The sequence below is a fragment of the Oenanthe melanoleuca genome, chromosome 11, assembly GCF_029582105.1.
Source record: "Oenanthe melanoleuca isolate GR-GAL-2019-014 chromosome 11, OMel1.0, whole genome shotgun sequence".
Taxonomy (NCBI): domain Eukaryota; kingdom Metazoa; phylum Chordata; class Aves; order Passeriformes; family Muscicapidae; genus Oenanthe; species Oenanthe melanoleuca.
Window position 1 is genome coordinate 6,933,025 of NC_079345.1, and position 15,137 is coordinate 6,948,161.

At 57.9% G+C, this 15,137-nt stretch overlaps 2 protein-coding genes across 8 annotated transcripts in view; one reads left to right on the top strand and one right to left on the bottom strand.

The window, feature by feature from the left end:
* Positions 1-7,402, top strand: part of CARMIL2 (capping protein regulator and myosin 1 linker 2) — a 23,241-nt gene extending 15,839 nt beyond the window's left edge. The window contains exons 29-40 of the mRNA XM_056500818.1: positions 97-213; positions 676-742; positions 1,679-1,950; positions 3,459-3,562; positions 3,958-4,363; positions 4,611-4,730; positions 5,062-5,098; positions 5,277-5,345; positions 5,650-5,958; positions 6,129-6,236; positions 6,471-6,578; positions 6,663-7,402. Coding sequence (XP_056356793.1) covers positions 97-213; positions 676-742; positions 1,679-1,950; positions 3,459-3,562; positions 3,958-4,363; positions 4,611-4,730; positions 5,062-5,098; positions 5,277-5,345; positions 5,650-5,958; positions 6,129-6,236; positions 6,471-6,578; positions 6,663-6,838 — 1,893 coding nt within the window. The 3' untranslated portion in view covers positions 6,839-7,402. The remainder of the gene's footprint in view (positions 1-96; positions 214-675; positions 743-1,678; positions 1,951-3,458; positions 3,563-3,957; positions 4,364-4,610; positions 4,731-5,061; positions 5,099-5,276; positions 5,346-5,649; positions 5,959-6,128; positions 6,237-6,470; positions 6,579-6,662) is intronic.
* LOC130257888 (uncharacterized) lies at positions 7,362-15,057 on the bottom strand. Of its 7 annotated transcripts, none has more exons than XM_056500820.1 (15): positions 14,980-15,050; positions 14,455-14,583; positions 14,203-14,332; positions 13,841-13,965; positions 13,207-13,297; positions 12,628-12,707; positions 12,385-12,429; positions 11,816-11,850; positions 11,274-11,437; positions 10,973-11,075; positions 10,771-10,851; positions 10,248-10,379; positions 8,734-9,728; positions 8,145-8,218; positions 7,362-7,970 (listed from the first exon to the last, which is right to left on the bottom strand). In XM_056500820.1, the coding sequence occupies exons 1-13, from the start codon at positions 15,036-15,038 to the stop codon at positions 9,517-9,519; spliced, it is 1,386 nt and encodes a 461-aa protein (XP_056356795.1). In that variant the 5' UTR covers positions 15,039-15,050; the 3' UTR covers positions 7,362-7,970; positions 8,145-8,218; positions 8,734-9,516. The 7 variants fall into 7 exon arrangements, with proteins under 7 accessions (XP_056356795.1, XP_056356794.1, XP_056356797.1 ...); XM_056500819.1 differs by having other exon boundaries at positions 10,973-11,078; XM_056500822.1 differs by lacking the exon at positions 14,455-14,583 and having other exon boundaries at positions 10,973-11,078; positions 14,980-15,057.
* Between the last annotated feature and the right edge of the window lie 80 nt (positions 15,058-15,137).

Genomic DNA, 15,137 nt, shown 5'->3' on the forward strand with positions numbered 1-15,137 from the left:
CAGCCGTGGGTAGGGAGCAGAGCAGCGCCGAGCACACAGGGCAGCCCAGCACACTTCAGCCCCTGGGATAATTTAAGCGCTTCCTAATGGTTTTAGGCAGAGAGCCTCTCCAAGCAGGGGCTCGACCTCCTGGTGCTGCCGCCGGAGTCGGCTGAGGACGATGCCACGGCGCCGGCGAGGGGCAGGAATCCTCGGGAGCTGGCTGCAGAGGAGGTAGGGTCCGGAGCCGCCGCCGCGTGATGCCCGCGGTATAACCGCCCTTCATCGCCTTACCGGATGATGCCGGGCTTAACACCCAGCCTCGCACCCCCCGGCACCCCCCAGGGCAGAGCTAAGGCAATTAGCCCTGGGAAATGGGACCTGTAGTCTGCCAGGCTGTGCTGCTGGCACCTGGAATGTGTCCTTGTGGCAGCCTGGCTGCTTGTACCTTGTCCTGCTGTTGCTGCTTTGGGATCTGGGATCCAGTGTAGTGCATGGCTCTGCATGGGGAAGTATCCAATCCTGCACCGTGGGCAGTTTTGGAGCTGGGACAAGATGAGGGGGTGCAGCCCTGGGAGCCTAGGGGTGGTGGAGGGATTGCACCCATCACTGGACAAAGCCTGGCTGGCTCTGGCTGGCTCTTGGCTCAGCCAGTTTGCCCATGCCAGAGCTACCACCTTCCCTCTCTCCCTGCAGTACAAGATGGCCCTGCGGAGGAGAAACAAGCATTTCAGGAGCATTCGGCCCACACCAACCGTGAGAAGTAAGGTCACTGCTGAACTGTTCCTCTGCTGTGGCTCAGTGGGTGCCTCCAGGGGGCATGGCAAGGGTGGGGGACACACAGCAGCAACCTGGGGGCCTCACAGTCAGAGCCCCCATAGTGATGGGCTGAGGGCAGCAAGATCTGGACCCTTCTGAGAGCCTCTCCCTGTTCCATGGTGGGGGTCTGTGGGGCAGCTCACCTTGACCTTCTCTTGTGCTTGTTTTGGGCCTCAGCTGCCTCAGTGCCCTTGGGCAGTGGAGTAAATGCCCTGAACTCCCTCCTCACAGCCAGCTAGGGCTAGGAGGTTTCTCTGTGACTGTGGGTGCCATGGTGTCTCCCACAGCCACCCCACGGCCCACCCTGAGGTCAGACATCACCCACTCACCCAGCAGCCTTGGGGAGAAGACATTGCCTATGGGTTTTCCTTGCTGCTGGTGTTGCCCCCAGAGCCCTGCACCCCTGGGAGGGGAGTGAGCCTCAAGGGTGGCACAGACAGCTTTGGCTAATGCAGAGCTCATGCAGACTCCAGCACTCAGCCCCCCTGTGTCCCCAGGGGATCCCTGAGCCCCGCAGCACCCCACCGCCCACCCAGAGGGTACGTGGGGAGGTGAGGAGCTGCCTGCAGAGCAAAACCGGGCATGGTTCGTGCCGTACCACTGCTGCCTGCTGCAGGTCTCAGGACTGGCTGCGGGGCTCGGCTGCCTGAGCATCCCCCCGCAATCCCCCCGCAGCATCATCCCCTGCACGCCAACCTCCGGCGGCGGCGGCAGGATCCATCCCGGCTGCGCCCAAAGCGCCGCTCCCTCCCCGCGGGCTGCCCGAGCCCCGCCGACCCTCCCCGCGTGGGCGAAGGTGACGGCGCCGCTGATGATGATGATGATGATGGGGAGGCCTGGCGAGCGCGGCTGTCAGCAGGGACCCTCTCGCCTGTCGTAGGTGTCTCGGAGCTGGAGCCGGCAGCGGGTCGAGCCGCCAGCGGGCTCCGAGCTCACCGGGCGCCGCCGTCACTCAGCCCCGCCGCGCCGCCGGCACGCCCTGCCTCCACAAAGGATGCTGAGCCTGCGAGCGGCTCGCTCCCCGCCACGCAGCCTGCCACCGCCACCGGATTCCTTATGGACCTGCCGACCGCCGGCGAGAAGCTGGAGCATTGCACCAAAGCCAGGCCCCGGCCCAACCGCCGGCACAAGCAGCCGCCCAGCAAGCCGAATGTAAGGGGGGCACGGCTGGCAGGGGAGGTGGGGTGTATTCGGTGTGTTTTGCCTATTTTTTTTTTCCGCTTGGGTGAGTTATTGCGGTCAGTATTTGTTGCAAGGCAGGAAAATGAGATGCGCAAAGACGCGGTGGGTTTATTATTCTGCATTTCAGCTGCTGCCGGAGCCTCCTCCTCGGAAGGGGCAGCCTGAAAGGATGGGCAAGGGGGCTGGGGGGGGCGAGGGGGATCATCCATCCTCTTTCCTGCTCCCCACTGGGAGATGCTGAGCCGTGGGAGCCAGGAGAGGAATGAAAAAACCTGCAGAGTTTGGGTGCAGAGGGCCAGCGATGTGCTCGGCAATGGCTCCAGCTGCCTCCCTCCTGAGCTCCATTTGCTCCCCCTTATCCAAAATCCATCGTCCCTGAAGCACTGGTGGCCACCACGGCTCCCGGTGATGCTGGTGGGGCTCTGCCAGCCGTGATGAGGTGGGTTGTGCTCCCCCCATCCAACAGGCGACTGGGTGGGGATCCTGCCTTTGCACCCCCCTTCCAAAAGGAAAAGTAACTTTTGGGTGCAGTCAGTGGCGAGTCCAGCTCCGTCACTGCCCCTGGGGGTGGCATCACCTCATCCCCATGCCACAGTGATGCAGCTGGATCCTTTCACTCGCTGGAAAGCGCTGGTTTGCAGGGCTGTGGTGATGCTTGCCCTTGGATCGTGGTGCGATCAGGACTGGCACGGGGCAGGAGCTGTGTCCCGCGGGGAGGGTGGTGCTGGAGGTTGGCAGGGGCAGGGGCCATCCCCCTGCAGTGGGACAGGCATGCCTGGCAGCCAGGGTGGGCCAAGGCTCGAGCAAGGACGGGCTTTGATGGATATGATGTGACAGGGAGAGCAGATCTCAGATGGCTGGAACAGCTCCTGAGCGGCATCAATCCAGCCGTAATGAAAAGTCATTATGGATTGAAATGCCACCGATGGGGAAGCGCCTCCCTCTCATCGATAGGAAGCCACTGATGCAGTGCCACATGCCAGGGAGAGGAAGGTGCCATGGAGGAAGGCTTGGCTATGGCATAGACCACTTTGTTATGGGGATGGAGCAGGTGGCTCTCATGCAGGCTGTGGTGGCACTCCAAGGTTGGACTTGAAACATCTGAAGGATGCAGATATAGGTCCCTGCAGGTCACCTGCTCCATCACAGGGGTCCCTTTCTTGGAGCTTAGATGGAGGAAGCATCCCTGCCAAAGGCTCTTCCCACAAAACGAGTGCCATACCTCAGTCACTGTGCTGGGCAGGGGGCTGGAAGGAGCCTGGGTCTGCCTGGAGCTCTCAGTGCTTCAAGGGAGGGAGCAGGATTAGAGCTCAGGTGCAGCTGCTAACACCAAGGTTTGGCTTTAATGCTGGGTACCAGATGGAGCAGGACCCATTCTGCAGGGGTATCCACTTGTTCATGCCCAGTGTGGGTGACACACCTTCATGCCTGGGGCCCCCTTTGCCATGTGCTGGGCTGACAGTGACTGTCACTCACAGGTGCAGCCCGTGGCCTGTGAGAACAGCGAGGACAGGAGCATCACCCGTGTGGACGAGGGGCTGGAGGACTTCTTTGCCAAGAGGCTCATCACAGAAACACTGCCGTAAGCCTGGGGTGTGCTCAGGGCCCCTCACCTGCCCATAGCCATCCCCAGGTTTCAGCAGCCTCCCTGCAAACACTGCTGGTTCCAGTGCAAAAGGGATGCTGGGGAAAGCAGCACGCCCAGGGCAAGGCTAGGGGAAGAGGAATGGGATGGCAGCCATGGTGTGCTGGATGGGGCCATGGAGTCTGTCCCAGAGTGGGGAGCCAATGAGGCAGCACCCATGGGAACCATGCTGGGAATGGCTGGGAATGGGTGCCCTTGCCAGGACACTTCTGTCTCAGGTGGAGTGTCTGGGGTCTGTATCCATCCCTTTAGGGTGGGCAGGGAGAAAAAACTGATCCCTTACCTCCTGGCAGACTGGAGCTCACCTTTTCCAATGCTTCATCTCTCTCCAGCCCCACGATTCCGGAGACCTGCCCAGGATCAGCCCCTCTGGCTCCCTCTGGCTCCCGCACCCTCAAGAAGAAAATCGGGAATTTTTTTGCCTTCAAGAAACCCAAATCCAGCCGAGGCTCCAGGTGTGAGAAGGAGCCTGAGGGTGGTCCCACCGCCCCTAGGAGCAGGCGCTCGATGCTCAGTGACATTTTACGAGCCCCCAGCAGGGCGGGCGAATCAGGGAAGCCCCTGAGTAAATCAGAGGAGGGGGGGCTCTCTGCCGAGCCCCACGCAGAGCCTGAGCACTGCCAGACCCCTGACTCTGCCCGGAGGATCCGGCCCAAGTACTCTCGGGAGGGCAAATCCCAGTCACTCATCTTGCTGTCTGGGGAGGACGAGGATGCACTGGGGGTCAGGCATGACAAGGTAAGCACTGTCACAGTCACCAAGTCACCACCACTGTTCAGCTCACCTGGTGAGTGCTGCTCCCACCCATGGATGCCAGTAGGGTTACCAGGGGATGCGAGGACACCAGAGTGATGGCTGGGGATATCCCCACTGGATCGTGTCCATGTCACCATCTCCTGGCAGCATGCCTGGGGTTGGGAGTGTGGGTACCCATAGGTGCTGTGGTGGGCCCATGTTCCTGGCAGGGGTTGTGTCTCTCCTGCAGAAGAGGCACCTGGAGAAGAGCGAGGGGGAGTTGTCCAGCTCCTTCGAGCAGCGTGTGCAGGTCATGCTCCATCGCATCGGCGTCACCAAGGGCCCAGCTGCTGAGAGCAAGAAGCTGCAGGTGGGGACTGGTTCCATTTTTGAGATGGACCCTGCCCCTCCAGGGTGGAGGGAGATGGTTGTCCATAGAGTGGGGGACATCTCCCCAGTGGGACTGGCAGCACCCAGCTCAGTGTGCCACTGCTCATAGCCTCTGCTCTGTCACCTTACCCTCTGCAAGGGGTGAATTCCTATACATTGCGTGTCTGTCAGTCTGTCCCTCCTTTCCTGGCATGCACCCATCCCCTGCAGCCATATCAGAGCCTGGCTGCAGCACTCTGCCCTCTGCACCAATTGTGTCTGTGGGCACTGCCTCCCTGACACCTCCCTTACTAGTTTTTTCCCCCTTGCAGAGCAAAGACAGCGAGATCAAGAAAGCTGGCTCAGACGGTGAGGGGCTGTGCCCTCCCCACCCTGACCCCTACCCAGCTGGGCACCCATGGGTGGCCATGGGCAGGCCCCCTTGAACTCCCAGCTGTGGGTCCCACCACATCTTCCCCTTGTTGGGTGCTGGTGGCACTGGGCAGACCTCAGCTCACTGATGCTGGCTGGTGGCTTGTGCTTGCAGGGGACATCGTGGACAGCTCTGCCGACTCCCCCCCATCCCTGAAGGCCCGCACACACTCTGTGTCCACAGGTGGGTCAGCAATGCATGCTGTGGGGGTCACACCAGCCCCTGGGGTAGAGGGCTTGATCCCCTCTTCTAGCACCAAGCATGAGGACTGGAACCAACAGGGACTGGTGGGCACAGGCACGCAGGCAGAATTCCACCCCCAGAAGGGTGCCCTACACCCATGGGTGCCCATCCCTGGTGATGGTGGATGGACACCCAGCCCATTGCTCAGTCCCTGGGCTGGCTGCAGGCTGGTTCCCAGCACCAAGAACCATCCCTGGGGCTGTCACTTCTGGATGCCCACAGCTCCATCCTGCCTGCCCCACAGACGCACCCTTCCGCAGCCTGGCCGCCAGGACGGAGCCCAGCGCCGAGCCCCGGCCAGCCTGGAGAGCCCTGGGAAGGCAGCTGCCGGCTGAGCCAGCGGCCAGCAGCTCCGAGCAGCCCCTCACCAGGCGCTCCCTCACCCTGGCAGAGCCCAGCGCGCTGCCCGAGCCCGGGGGCCGGGAGGGCTGGAGCAGCAGCCTGCCACGGCTGGGCAGGAACGTGCCGGGGGCACTGCCACGGAGGGTCAGCCATGGTGGGGAGGTGGGTGCTGGCACCCTGCCCACCCTGCCCACACCACCCAATACTGAAGGTAGGGATGCACAATGGGTGCCTCGTTCCACTGCTGGCCTGTTCCTGGAGCCCTTGGGAATGGAGGGCAGCAGGGAGCCAAGCACACAGTGGGTGCTGGGTGCTGATGGGGCCTGCCCAGTGGGGTGCTGTGGGCTGTCCTGCAGTGGCATCTCCCCATTGCTTACACAGACAACCGGCTGATGGCACGGCTGGCAGCGCCACGGGGGACCGGCCGCCGAGCGTTGTCCGTCCATGAGGAGCAGCTCAGGGAGCCCGAGTGCCCGGCAGAGCTGGGAAGTAAGTTGGGTCTAAAGTGGGAGCCCAAACCCTCCTTGTGCCTAACACCAATGGAGGTGGGTGGTGGTGTTCCATGTGCATGCTGCTGCCACCTCTCCCAGCTGGTGGGTGATAAGATAATGGCACTGCCACACTGGGGTTTCCAAGGGGAATTTGACTTTAGGAGCAGTTGCAGCAGGAGCCAGGTCGCACTGTGCCCCACCTTAACATGGGGCTGGGTTGTATTTCCCCCAGTGGGCACCGTTCCCCTGCGCCTGCGGCGTTCACCTGTGCTCAGGCACAGGACTAAGCACGAGTCCCTCTCAGAGATGGAGGGTGAGCCTGGACCAACCTTGGATGAAGGTGAGATGTTCCCCTCATTGCTAAAGCAGCTGCTGGGGTACTAAGGGTCCCCCATGCTTACACCAGCACCTGTGACCTCTGTAGGTGCCACGCTGCAGGACTGGCCCCGTGCTGGGCTGGAGGAGCCAAAGGCTGGCACAGGCACTGAGGGTGAGCAGCCGCAAGCCCTGGCACAAACTGTTGGGAATGCACAAGACTCAGCTGCCATAGACCAAAGACGCCCAGTGCCAGGCAAGGAGGAGCCAGCCCTGGAACAGTGAAGCCCCTGCATGTCACCACGCTGTTCCCAATAAAACCCTGCAAGCAAGTGCACCGTGCCGGGGTGCAGAGAGGACAGAGGGGCCACCAGGCTGGCGTGGATGTGCCAACGATGGCATCGCCCAATTTGCGCCACGGGGACAGCCAGGCCACCAGCACCACCCAGGATGCCCAGGGACTGTCAGAGCCTGCAGGATGCATCCAGTGGTGTTGCAGCCCCCAGCGCCCTCTGTTGCTGTGGGCTGCAGTGGGGGAGCCGGTGATTTAGGCAGCCAGCTGTTTTTAGGAAGCGTTCCCAAGGCACTTTCAGCACTCCTGACCCCGTGGGGTGGATACCGCTCTCTCCAGACGCAGGCTTGCACCAGCGGGACCACGCCTCGCGCCTTCCAGCACGCAGCTCCATCCCCCAGCTCCCCGCGGCACCGGCGTGACCCTCACACCCCCGTGGCTTTCTCCTGTGCTGCCCTCTGCTCCGGACCAAACGCATTCCTCACACCGATGTTTACGACAAAGCAAGATGCTTGGTTTGGTTTTTTTGGTTTCTTCTTTTTTTTTTTTTCTTTTTTTTTTTTTAATACAAGAGCTGTGTATTTAAAAAATATACAATTTTTAATTTCTACAGCATAACCCTGCAGGATATTTTTTGTAATAAACAGTGCAGAACCCTACCTAAATTCATTCAATAAACCATCCATGCTCCTGGAGGACCTCTGGAGCAGGATCAGGTTGTGGGGCCTCTGCCATCGCTGCTACGGTGGCACTGAGTTCCCTCTTGTCCCCACTTGCTGGGGACAAGGCATTTGGAAAGAATGAAGAGGTGGGAGAGGGATGATGGCTCATATACAGGCATTCCTGAATGAATGCTTTTCTCCCCTCTCGGCACTGAGGGTATTGGCTTTCAACAGCTCATGTGCCAGCACCACTGGAACCAGGGTCTCTGCAGCCAGGCCAGCCCACTCAGCAGTCCCCTGGGGCACAGAGCTTCTGGTGTCCCCATATTCCTCCTCCAACTGCTCTTCCCAGTGTTTTGACAAACCCATAGAAGAAACAAAAGAATGAAAGACGAGCTGGGCTCAGGAATCCTCCTCCTCAGCCAGTATCCAGCATGCCCACTTCAGCATTGCCTTTGAGATCCTGCAAAATCAGACAGGAGGAGCCAGGGTGAGAAGAAACCCAGTTGTGGACGCACACTGGGGCAGTTGGTGACAAGGGGTAAGGCAGAGGTTGGGGACTCGCTATAAGGATGTGAATCCCACTGCAGGAACAAGGGACAGCCACGAGTCCGTGGCTGATAGATATGGCACTGACCTGATAGACTGCACCTGCTGGCAGAGCTCAGGGCTCGGTGCCTCATATTGGTACTGGGCTGGTGTCTCCATGAACTATAAAAGCAAAGCGGAGAGTGAGATGGGTCTGCTCCAGCCACAACACCCAGAAAGCTGCCCCATACAGCCTGAGAGCCCAATAACCCCATGAAAACACTAGGATTGAGGTGTCTCTCCCTCTGTTCTTTTGATCTTTTTTTATCCAGATAGCTTGGAAGATGCTCCAGCAATTGTTTGTTCCCACCCAATTGTTTAGCTAAGGCCAAACCACATCTTCACCATCCCTGGAGGGATTTAAAGGCCTGTGGATGTGGCAGTTGGGGCTATGGTTCAGTGGTGGGCTTGGCAGTGCTAGGGGACAGTTGGACTCCCATCTCATGAGCTCTTTTCCAGCCCTAAGTGATTATATGATCCCTTCATGATTCCTTCAGTGTTCCAGATACTCCACCTGCATTCAACCTTGCATCCCTACCAGCCTGGTGAGGAAAGATTCACACCAGTGGTGTGGGCACAGAGAGCCTCCCCAGGCACCCCCAGCCCTCGGGGGTCCTCACCAGCTGCTTTGGATTTACCGGCTCTGGAGCTCTGCACTGCTCCAGCTGTTCTGGCCTGGAGCTGGGCCCAGCTCTTGCAGGGGATGCTTGCTCTTCCTCCTCTTCTTCTTTCTCTTCAAGCTCCTTTCTGCACCGCAGCCTTGTCTCCTTTCTGCTCTTTGCACCCCGTGGGCTCTTGCCTGTGCCTCTCCCCCTGCCCTCCGAGGTGCCTGGGGGATGCTGCTGCTCACTGGAGTCCTGCTCATCTTCCTCCATCAGCTTCCTCTTTGCACCCAGAGCCTTTCCTTCCTTTGTCCTGGCATGAACCAGTCCAGGCTTCAACACAGATGGAGAGGAAGTTGTGGCACTGGAGCAGGCTTGCTCCTTGTGAGGAATCCTGCTGGGCGAGGATTGCAAGCTGCTGCTGGGCAAGACTGGAAAAGCTGGAGAAAGAGTAGGCAGGCTGGCCTGAGAAACCCTGGATCCCTGTGGGCCTTGATCAGTGCACAGGGTATCCCAGGCTGCCTCCACAGCTGATGCTGCCTCACTAGTGCTGATCTCCACCCGACTGGGATTGTTGTAGGAGTGGAGCAAGGAGGGAGAGGAGGTCTGTACTGGCTCTCCCTGGGGCAAGCCCTCAGCAGAGCCCTGGCTACACACTTCCAACAGGTCAGTGGTGTTGCTGTCAGCAGCCGCATCTTTCTGGGTCTTCTCTAGTAAGAGGAAAAGCATCATCAGTTTGAGCAGGGGGCTGGCACACAGGAAGAATATCAGGGCTGGAATGATGCAGGTCCAGGGCTATGGGAACACCACAGCAGTGCTTTATGGCCAGGGGAAATCAAGCCAGCAGCCAGGGTAAGCTACACCCATTGAGAAGAGAGGAGCTGCCTCCTGCCAGGAAGGCAGGCTGGATGCTCTGGCACATGGGGACTCACCATCTGAAGAGCTTGGGGTCAAAGACAATGAGGGCATTCTGTTCCAGGGGTTGTCCAGGGATTCCTCCAAGCTATCTGACAAGGTTGGTGACGGAGCACCTGCAATGAAGAAGCTGGAGGGTTGATTTTGGCCAAGAAAGCAGCTGCCCATTCCCTGTGCAAAAGGCCTCCAAGAAACAGCCCTTAAAGGGAGCTCTGCAGCCCTTTCCAGCCCAAAATGCTGTGTATTCCAGTGGACTCTTTCCAAGATCTCACAGCAGGCAGTGGAGAGGCAGATACTGCCCAGACAGCAGGCAGGTATGAAGGCCTTCTCCTATACTCTGCACTATCCAGGACAGTTCCTCCCTTCAGCTCCTCCTCTACATGGAACTTCTGCAGGTAATTCTGCAGCAAAGCTTGGTGACACCAAGCCTAGTAAGGTGACATAAACCTATCCTGGTGCTGAGCCAGAGCCAGTGAGGAGGAGGGCAGAGCAGGAGACTCATGCTCAGTGATGGCATCAAAACGACTTCTTGTGCTCCCAAGACAATCAACCAAAGCTGCAGCTTCGAGAAGCTGGAGGACTGGGACCACTCCCTGCCTGTTCAAGGCCTCCCAAAGACCTGGCCACATCAGTACCTCCTCTACTCAATCCAAGGAGATGGGCTGAGTCAACTGTAGAGGAAACTAAAGGCTGGATGGGATCTGGAGCGTTCATAGGAGGCCATGAGGACGATCCAAGGACTGGAGCACCACTGCTACGGAGATAGGCTGAGAGAGTTGGGGTTATTCCGCTTGGAGAATAGCTCTAGGGAGACCTAAGAGAACCTCCCTAAAGAGGCTCCAAGAGGGCTGGAGAAGGACTTTAGACAAGGCCATGGAGTGCCAGGACAAAGGGGAATGGCTTCACACTGACAGAGAACAGGGTTAGATTAGATATTTGCAAGAAATTCTTCCCTATGAGGATGGGGAGGCCCTAGCAAAGGTAGTCCAGTGAAGCTGTGGCTGCCCCAGCCGTGGAAGTGCTCAAGTCTAAGCTGGACAGGGCTTGGAGCAACCTGGACTAGTGGAATGTGTTCCTGCTCATGGCAGGGACTGGGGATAGTCTTTAAGGTCCCTCCCATCACAAATCATTCTGGAATCTTGAGATCCTGCTACTCACAGCTGATTTGGGATACAACACTTGGATCTCCTGGCACTGTCCTGTCATCACTACTCTTTCCAGGAGCTGTTTGGCTTGTATCTGCAATGGAAGGGGCACTGTTGACCATATCCCCAGCATGAGGCACACCCAGAGCAAAGGAACTCTTCTCCCCACCCTAGGGAGCCTCTCATTTCACTTGCCTGGGTGCTGCATTGCCTACCTGTGTACCCTGCAGATGCTGCCTCAGAAGAATCACAAACAACTGCGTCCTGCTCAGGAGGGATCACCAGGGCACTGACTGGGACCATGAAAATGTCCTCACCCTGCTGCAGTGACACACATGACATGGTTTTTGCTGGGCAGTCCTTCTCCAGATGCAGGAGCCCACTTGTACCTGCCAAGCCAACACCATCTCCCCCACCAGAAAACATCCAGCTCTGCCCACTGTCCTTCCCCTTCCTTCTCCAACCCACCAGAGCACCCCAAGCCCTGTCTCAGATGGTCCCAGCAGACAGACTGACCTCCTTCTTGCGCTCTGCCTCCCACTGGGTGATGGGAACCTCATCCTCCACTGTCACTGGCTTCTCCTTTGATTTTTGTAAATCCAAGCATTCCTCGGCATTCTCCTTCAAAATCTCCAGCTGGTTCTGTCCTATGGCATCAATCAGCTGAGAAACAGAGGGCTCTGGACAAGAACACACAGACTGATCAGTGGAGGAGACAGCTGAACTCAGGCAAGCCTCACTTGCAAACACCTGCTGCATGATTTGGTGACTGTCATGATACTGAAATCTGTGGGAACACCCAAAATTTTGCATTTCCTTTGCATCTAGAAACTACCCTTCCTTTCTTCATACATCCTGGACAGCAGCATGAGCACAGGCATTCAGTGTCCCACTCTGCTTTAGCTGTCAGCATTATCTCTTCCTACTTTGGGCTTAGGAACATAAACTTGTGAGATTTGACCAGGTTTGTGCTACCTCTGCCTAACATGGACCAAACTGAGGAAACCCAGGGGACCCACAGACAGTCAGAGCACTGCAGGCCCCCAAGAACCCTTTACCTGAGCTAGGAGCATTCCTCACAGCAAGATTCCTCCTGTAATGAACAAAGAGAAGACAAAGCCTGGTTAGGGCTGGGATATACACTGCTCTCGGTCACAGATCAAGCACCCTGGATTGGAAGAAGCAGCTTGTGAAAGTAGTGGATGTCCCACTGGGTGCTGATCTGGCCACTGGCCACATGCTCAGCATGCCAAGAATAGCCATGAGGGAGCCTCACCCCTGAAGATGGGCTGATGGAAGGCACTGAGGATCTCCAGTACTGGATCTCCAAGGATGAAGAATGAACTGTGCAGGGCTCACCCACACAGCTGTGCTGCCCACCACTGGCAGGAACAAGCTCCTCACAGGTGTTTCCTCCTAGCTCAGAAGAAGAGGCTGGCAATGTGCCACCACAACTTCATTTTTCATGGTCTACTCAACTCTTGTCATGTTCCAGGGCAAGGAGTCACAGAGGTTAACCAGGAGCTGCCATAATCTGTGCCAGCTCTTGCCAGATTGCTCTAACCCCAGTCTGAGGTTGCACACTCTCACCAGGGTGTCTGCATACATCCCTCAACCCCATACTTACAGCCAGAGCTCCTTTATCTTCTTCATCACAGAGGGGTCCTGGTTCCTGCAGCAAGAGAGAAGTCAGTTACTGATTCCCTCCAAATCTCCATCTCCCTTCTCCCTTGCCTTCAAGACAATCCCTCTTTCAAAAAGGATTGCCACAAGCAGGTCACATCAGGACTCCCAGGGTCAGCACCACTGTGGGGAAGATGAAGAAGCTCCCCTGAGCACAGCCCCCACCCACACATCCCATGGGCCATACCCATCAGATGATTCCATCCTCTGCCTCTGCATGGGCAGCACGATGAACTGCTGGGCTGTCAGGTAAAACTCACAGTCCTCCTGTGGGGAGAACAGAACCTGTAAGGCACCTCTGAGCCCCACCTCTGCCCCTCCCTCTCCTGGGGCCAGTCTGCACTCCCACACCCACCCCAGCTCTGCCACCAGCTCTCCAGTCTAAGAGAAGATCCCCTCAAAAAGGACAACCCCCCTTCAAAGGGGAGTTTGTACCTTCCTGCATCAGCTGATGGCTCTGCAAGAGCCACACGCCAGGGTGGGCCAGCCCAGGGGAGTCCCTGCCAGGAGACAGCTCTGCCACCAGCCCATGCAGGCCTTCTGCAGCTGCCCAACAGGCAGAGGTGACAGCCAGGTGACCCTGGGAAAGATGCACCCTATCACCCTGTCCAGGTGAGCTGCCAGAGACCCCACATGAGCCACAGATGAAAATGAAAGGTCACCCATCACCTGCCTTCAGCTCCTGGGAACAGCTGGAATCAGGCAAGAGTGCAGGAAGCAGAGCAAGGTAAAAGAACAGGCTGCTTCCACTCCTCAGAGCACTTACCAGCCTGGCCTCGTCCTGAAAACACACCGTGTACTTCTGCAGGACGATAATTCTGCAATTAAGGCTGGAAAGCCTGAGCTGCAGGTGGGCACTGGAAAAGGAGCAGAGCAGGAATGCCTTGAAGAATGGAGATGGACCCCCCCCAAAACACAGTGGGGCTCCCACAAGAGCTCAATGCCCACACTGGGGCATTCTGGAACATGGCTCAGCATGAGCAGCAGGCACGAAGGGCTCCTTATTCCTTAGTAATTCCTGCCTAAGAGCAGCTTCTTCCTGCTGCTTATCCTTGGCTCTGCTACCAGCACCCCACAGGGTGTCCAAATGTGGAAATGGGGAAAAGCACTGAAGGAGCAGCTCAGGCTATCATGGTTAATGCACTGGCTCCTTCCACAAAACCTAAGGGCTCTAATGGCATCATAGCTCCTGCCACGGATCCCTGCCCATCCCAACCAGCAGACACTGGAGCAAGGGCATTCCAGCTTTCTTCCCTTAGCAGCTCTTTCACACCAGCATCCCACCCTGAGGTTGCTTTAGCTTAACACAACCTGAAACAAGACCAGGCAGGAGCCCCAGCTCCTGACAGCAGCTGTGGAGAACTGCTGTCCCAGCCATGCCAAGCCAGGGTGGAACCCACTTTTCCTCTGCCTGCAGAGCTTCAGGTGTAATGACCACACGGATGTAGCAGGATCCATCAGAGACCTGCACCACAGCATCTTGGAGGATCCCAGGCTGGCCAGGAGCAGTTGAGTCACTCAAGACCTGTCAAGAGATTGGAGAGGGGAAAAAAGAATTCTTATTCATAGACCTGGAACAATTTTCACAGGAAGGCAGTCACAACATCAAGCTGCTCCTCCACAAAAAAATTTAAACCCAGAAATGTTGAGGAGGAAGAGTTGCACATCCACAGCCACCAAACTAGAAACCACTGCACACTTTCCAGAATTTAGATTTCAAAGACTGTTGGACTACTTTGGGACAGTCTCTCTGGATACCTACCCGCACCACCTGCCCAGCCAGGAAATTCTCACGCTCGTCCAGTTGCTCATAATTCACCAAGAGGTCAGCAATCCACGGCTCCAGCACATAGAGTTTGGGAGAAGCCACATTCTTGTCCACACACACGAGACTACATGAGAAGAGACAAGACACCAAGCTATAAGCAGTGATCCACCACCTTGGGAAGGGTTTTGCACCATAAGCACAGCCACAAACCCAGGAGATTGCTCAAATCCACCCAAATGCACCCACTTCTCTGCAAGGACCCATCCTAAGGGCATTGTTCTGAGGAAGCCACGCTGCTGGGGCCACACAGGTCTTGCTGCATCCTGCTCGGACAGTGGAGGGGGACACTCGAAGCTCTGGAGTGTGTTCGGCCTTCTGCAAATCCCCCACACAGGACAGGACATTGATTTCTACCTCTTTCCATATTGTTTATTATCACCCTGTAACTATATTCCTGGGACCAAGTCTTAACTATAACTGCCTGAACTGTGAAAGGGAGAACTGGGGACAGGCAGGGCTGGGACACACGAGGTTGGGGACAGGTAAGGGTTGGGCACAGGCAGGGGTTGGGGACAGGGAGGGCTGGGCACAGGCAGGGGCTGGGGACAATCGGGGTTGGGGACATGCAGGGGCTGAGGGCATGCAGGGTTGGGGACAGGCAGGGGCTGAGGGCAGGCAGGATTGGGGACAGGCAGGGGCTGAGCCAGGCGGGATTGGGGCCGGCGGGGGCTGAGGGCAGGCAGGGCTAATCCCCCTCCCGGCCCCCCTCACCGCTCCCCCGCCGCCAGCCCCGGGCTCGCCCCGCCCGGCGCAGCGGCCGCCGCCGCCATGGCCGCGGGGCCCGGAACAGGAAGCGGAGCCCGGAGCGTCAGTTCCGGGGCGGGCCGGACCGGAAGTGGCGGCGCGGGGGCGGGCCCAGCCCCACCGCA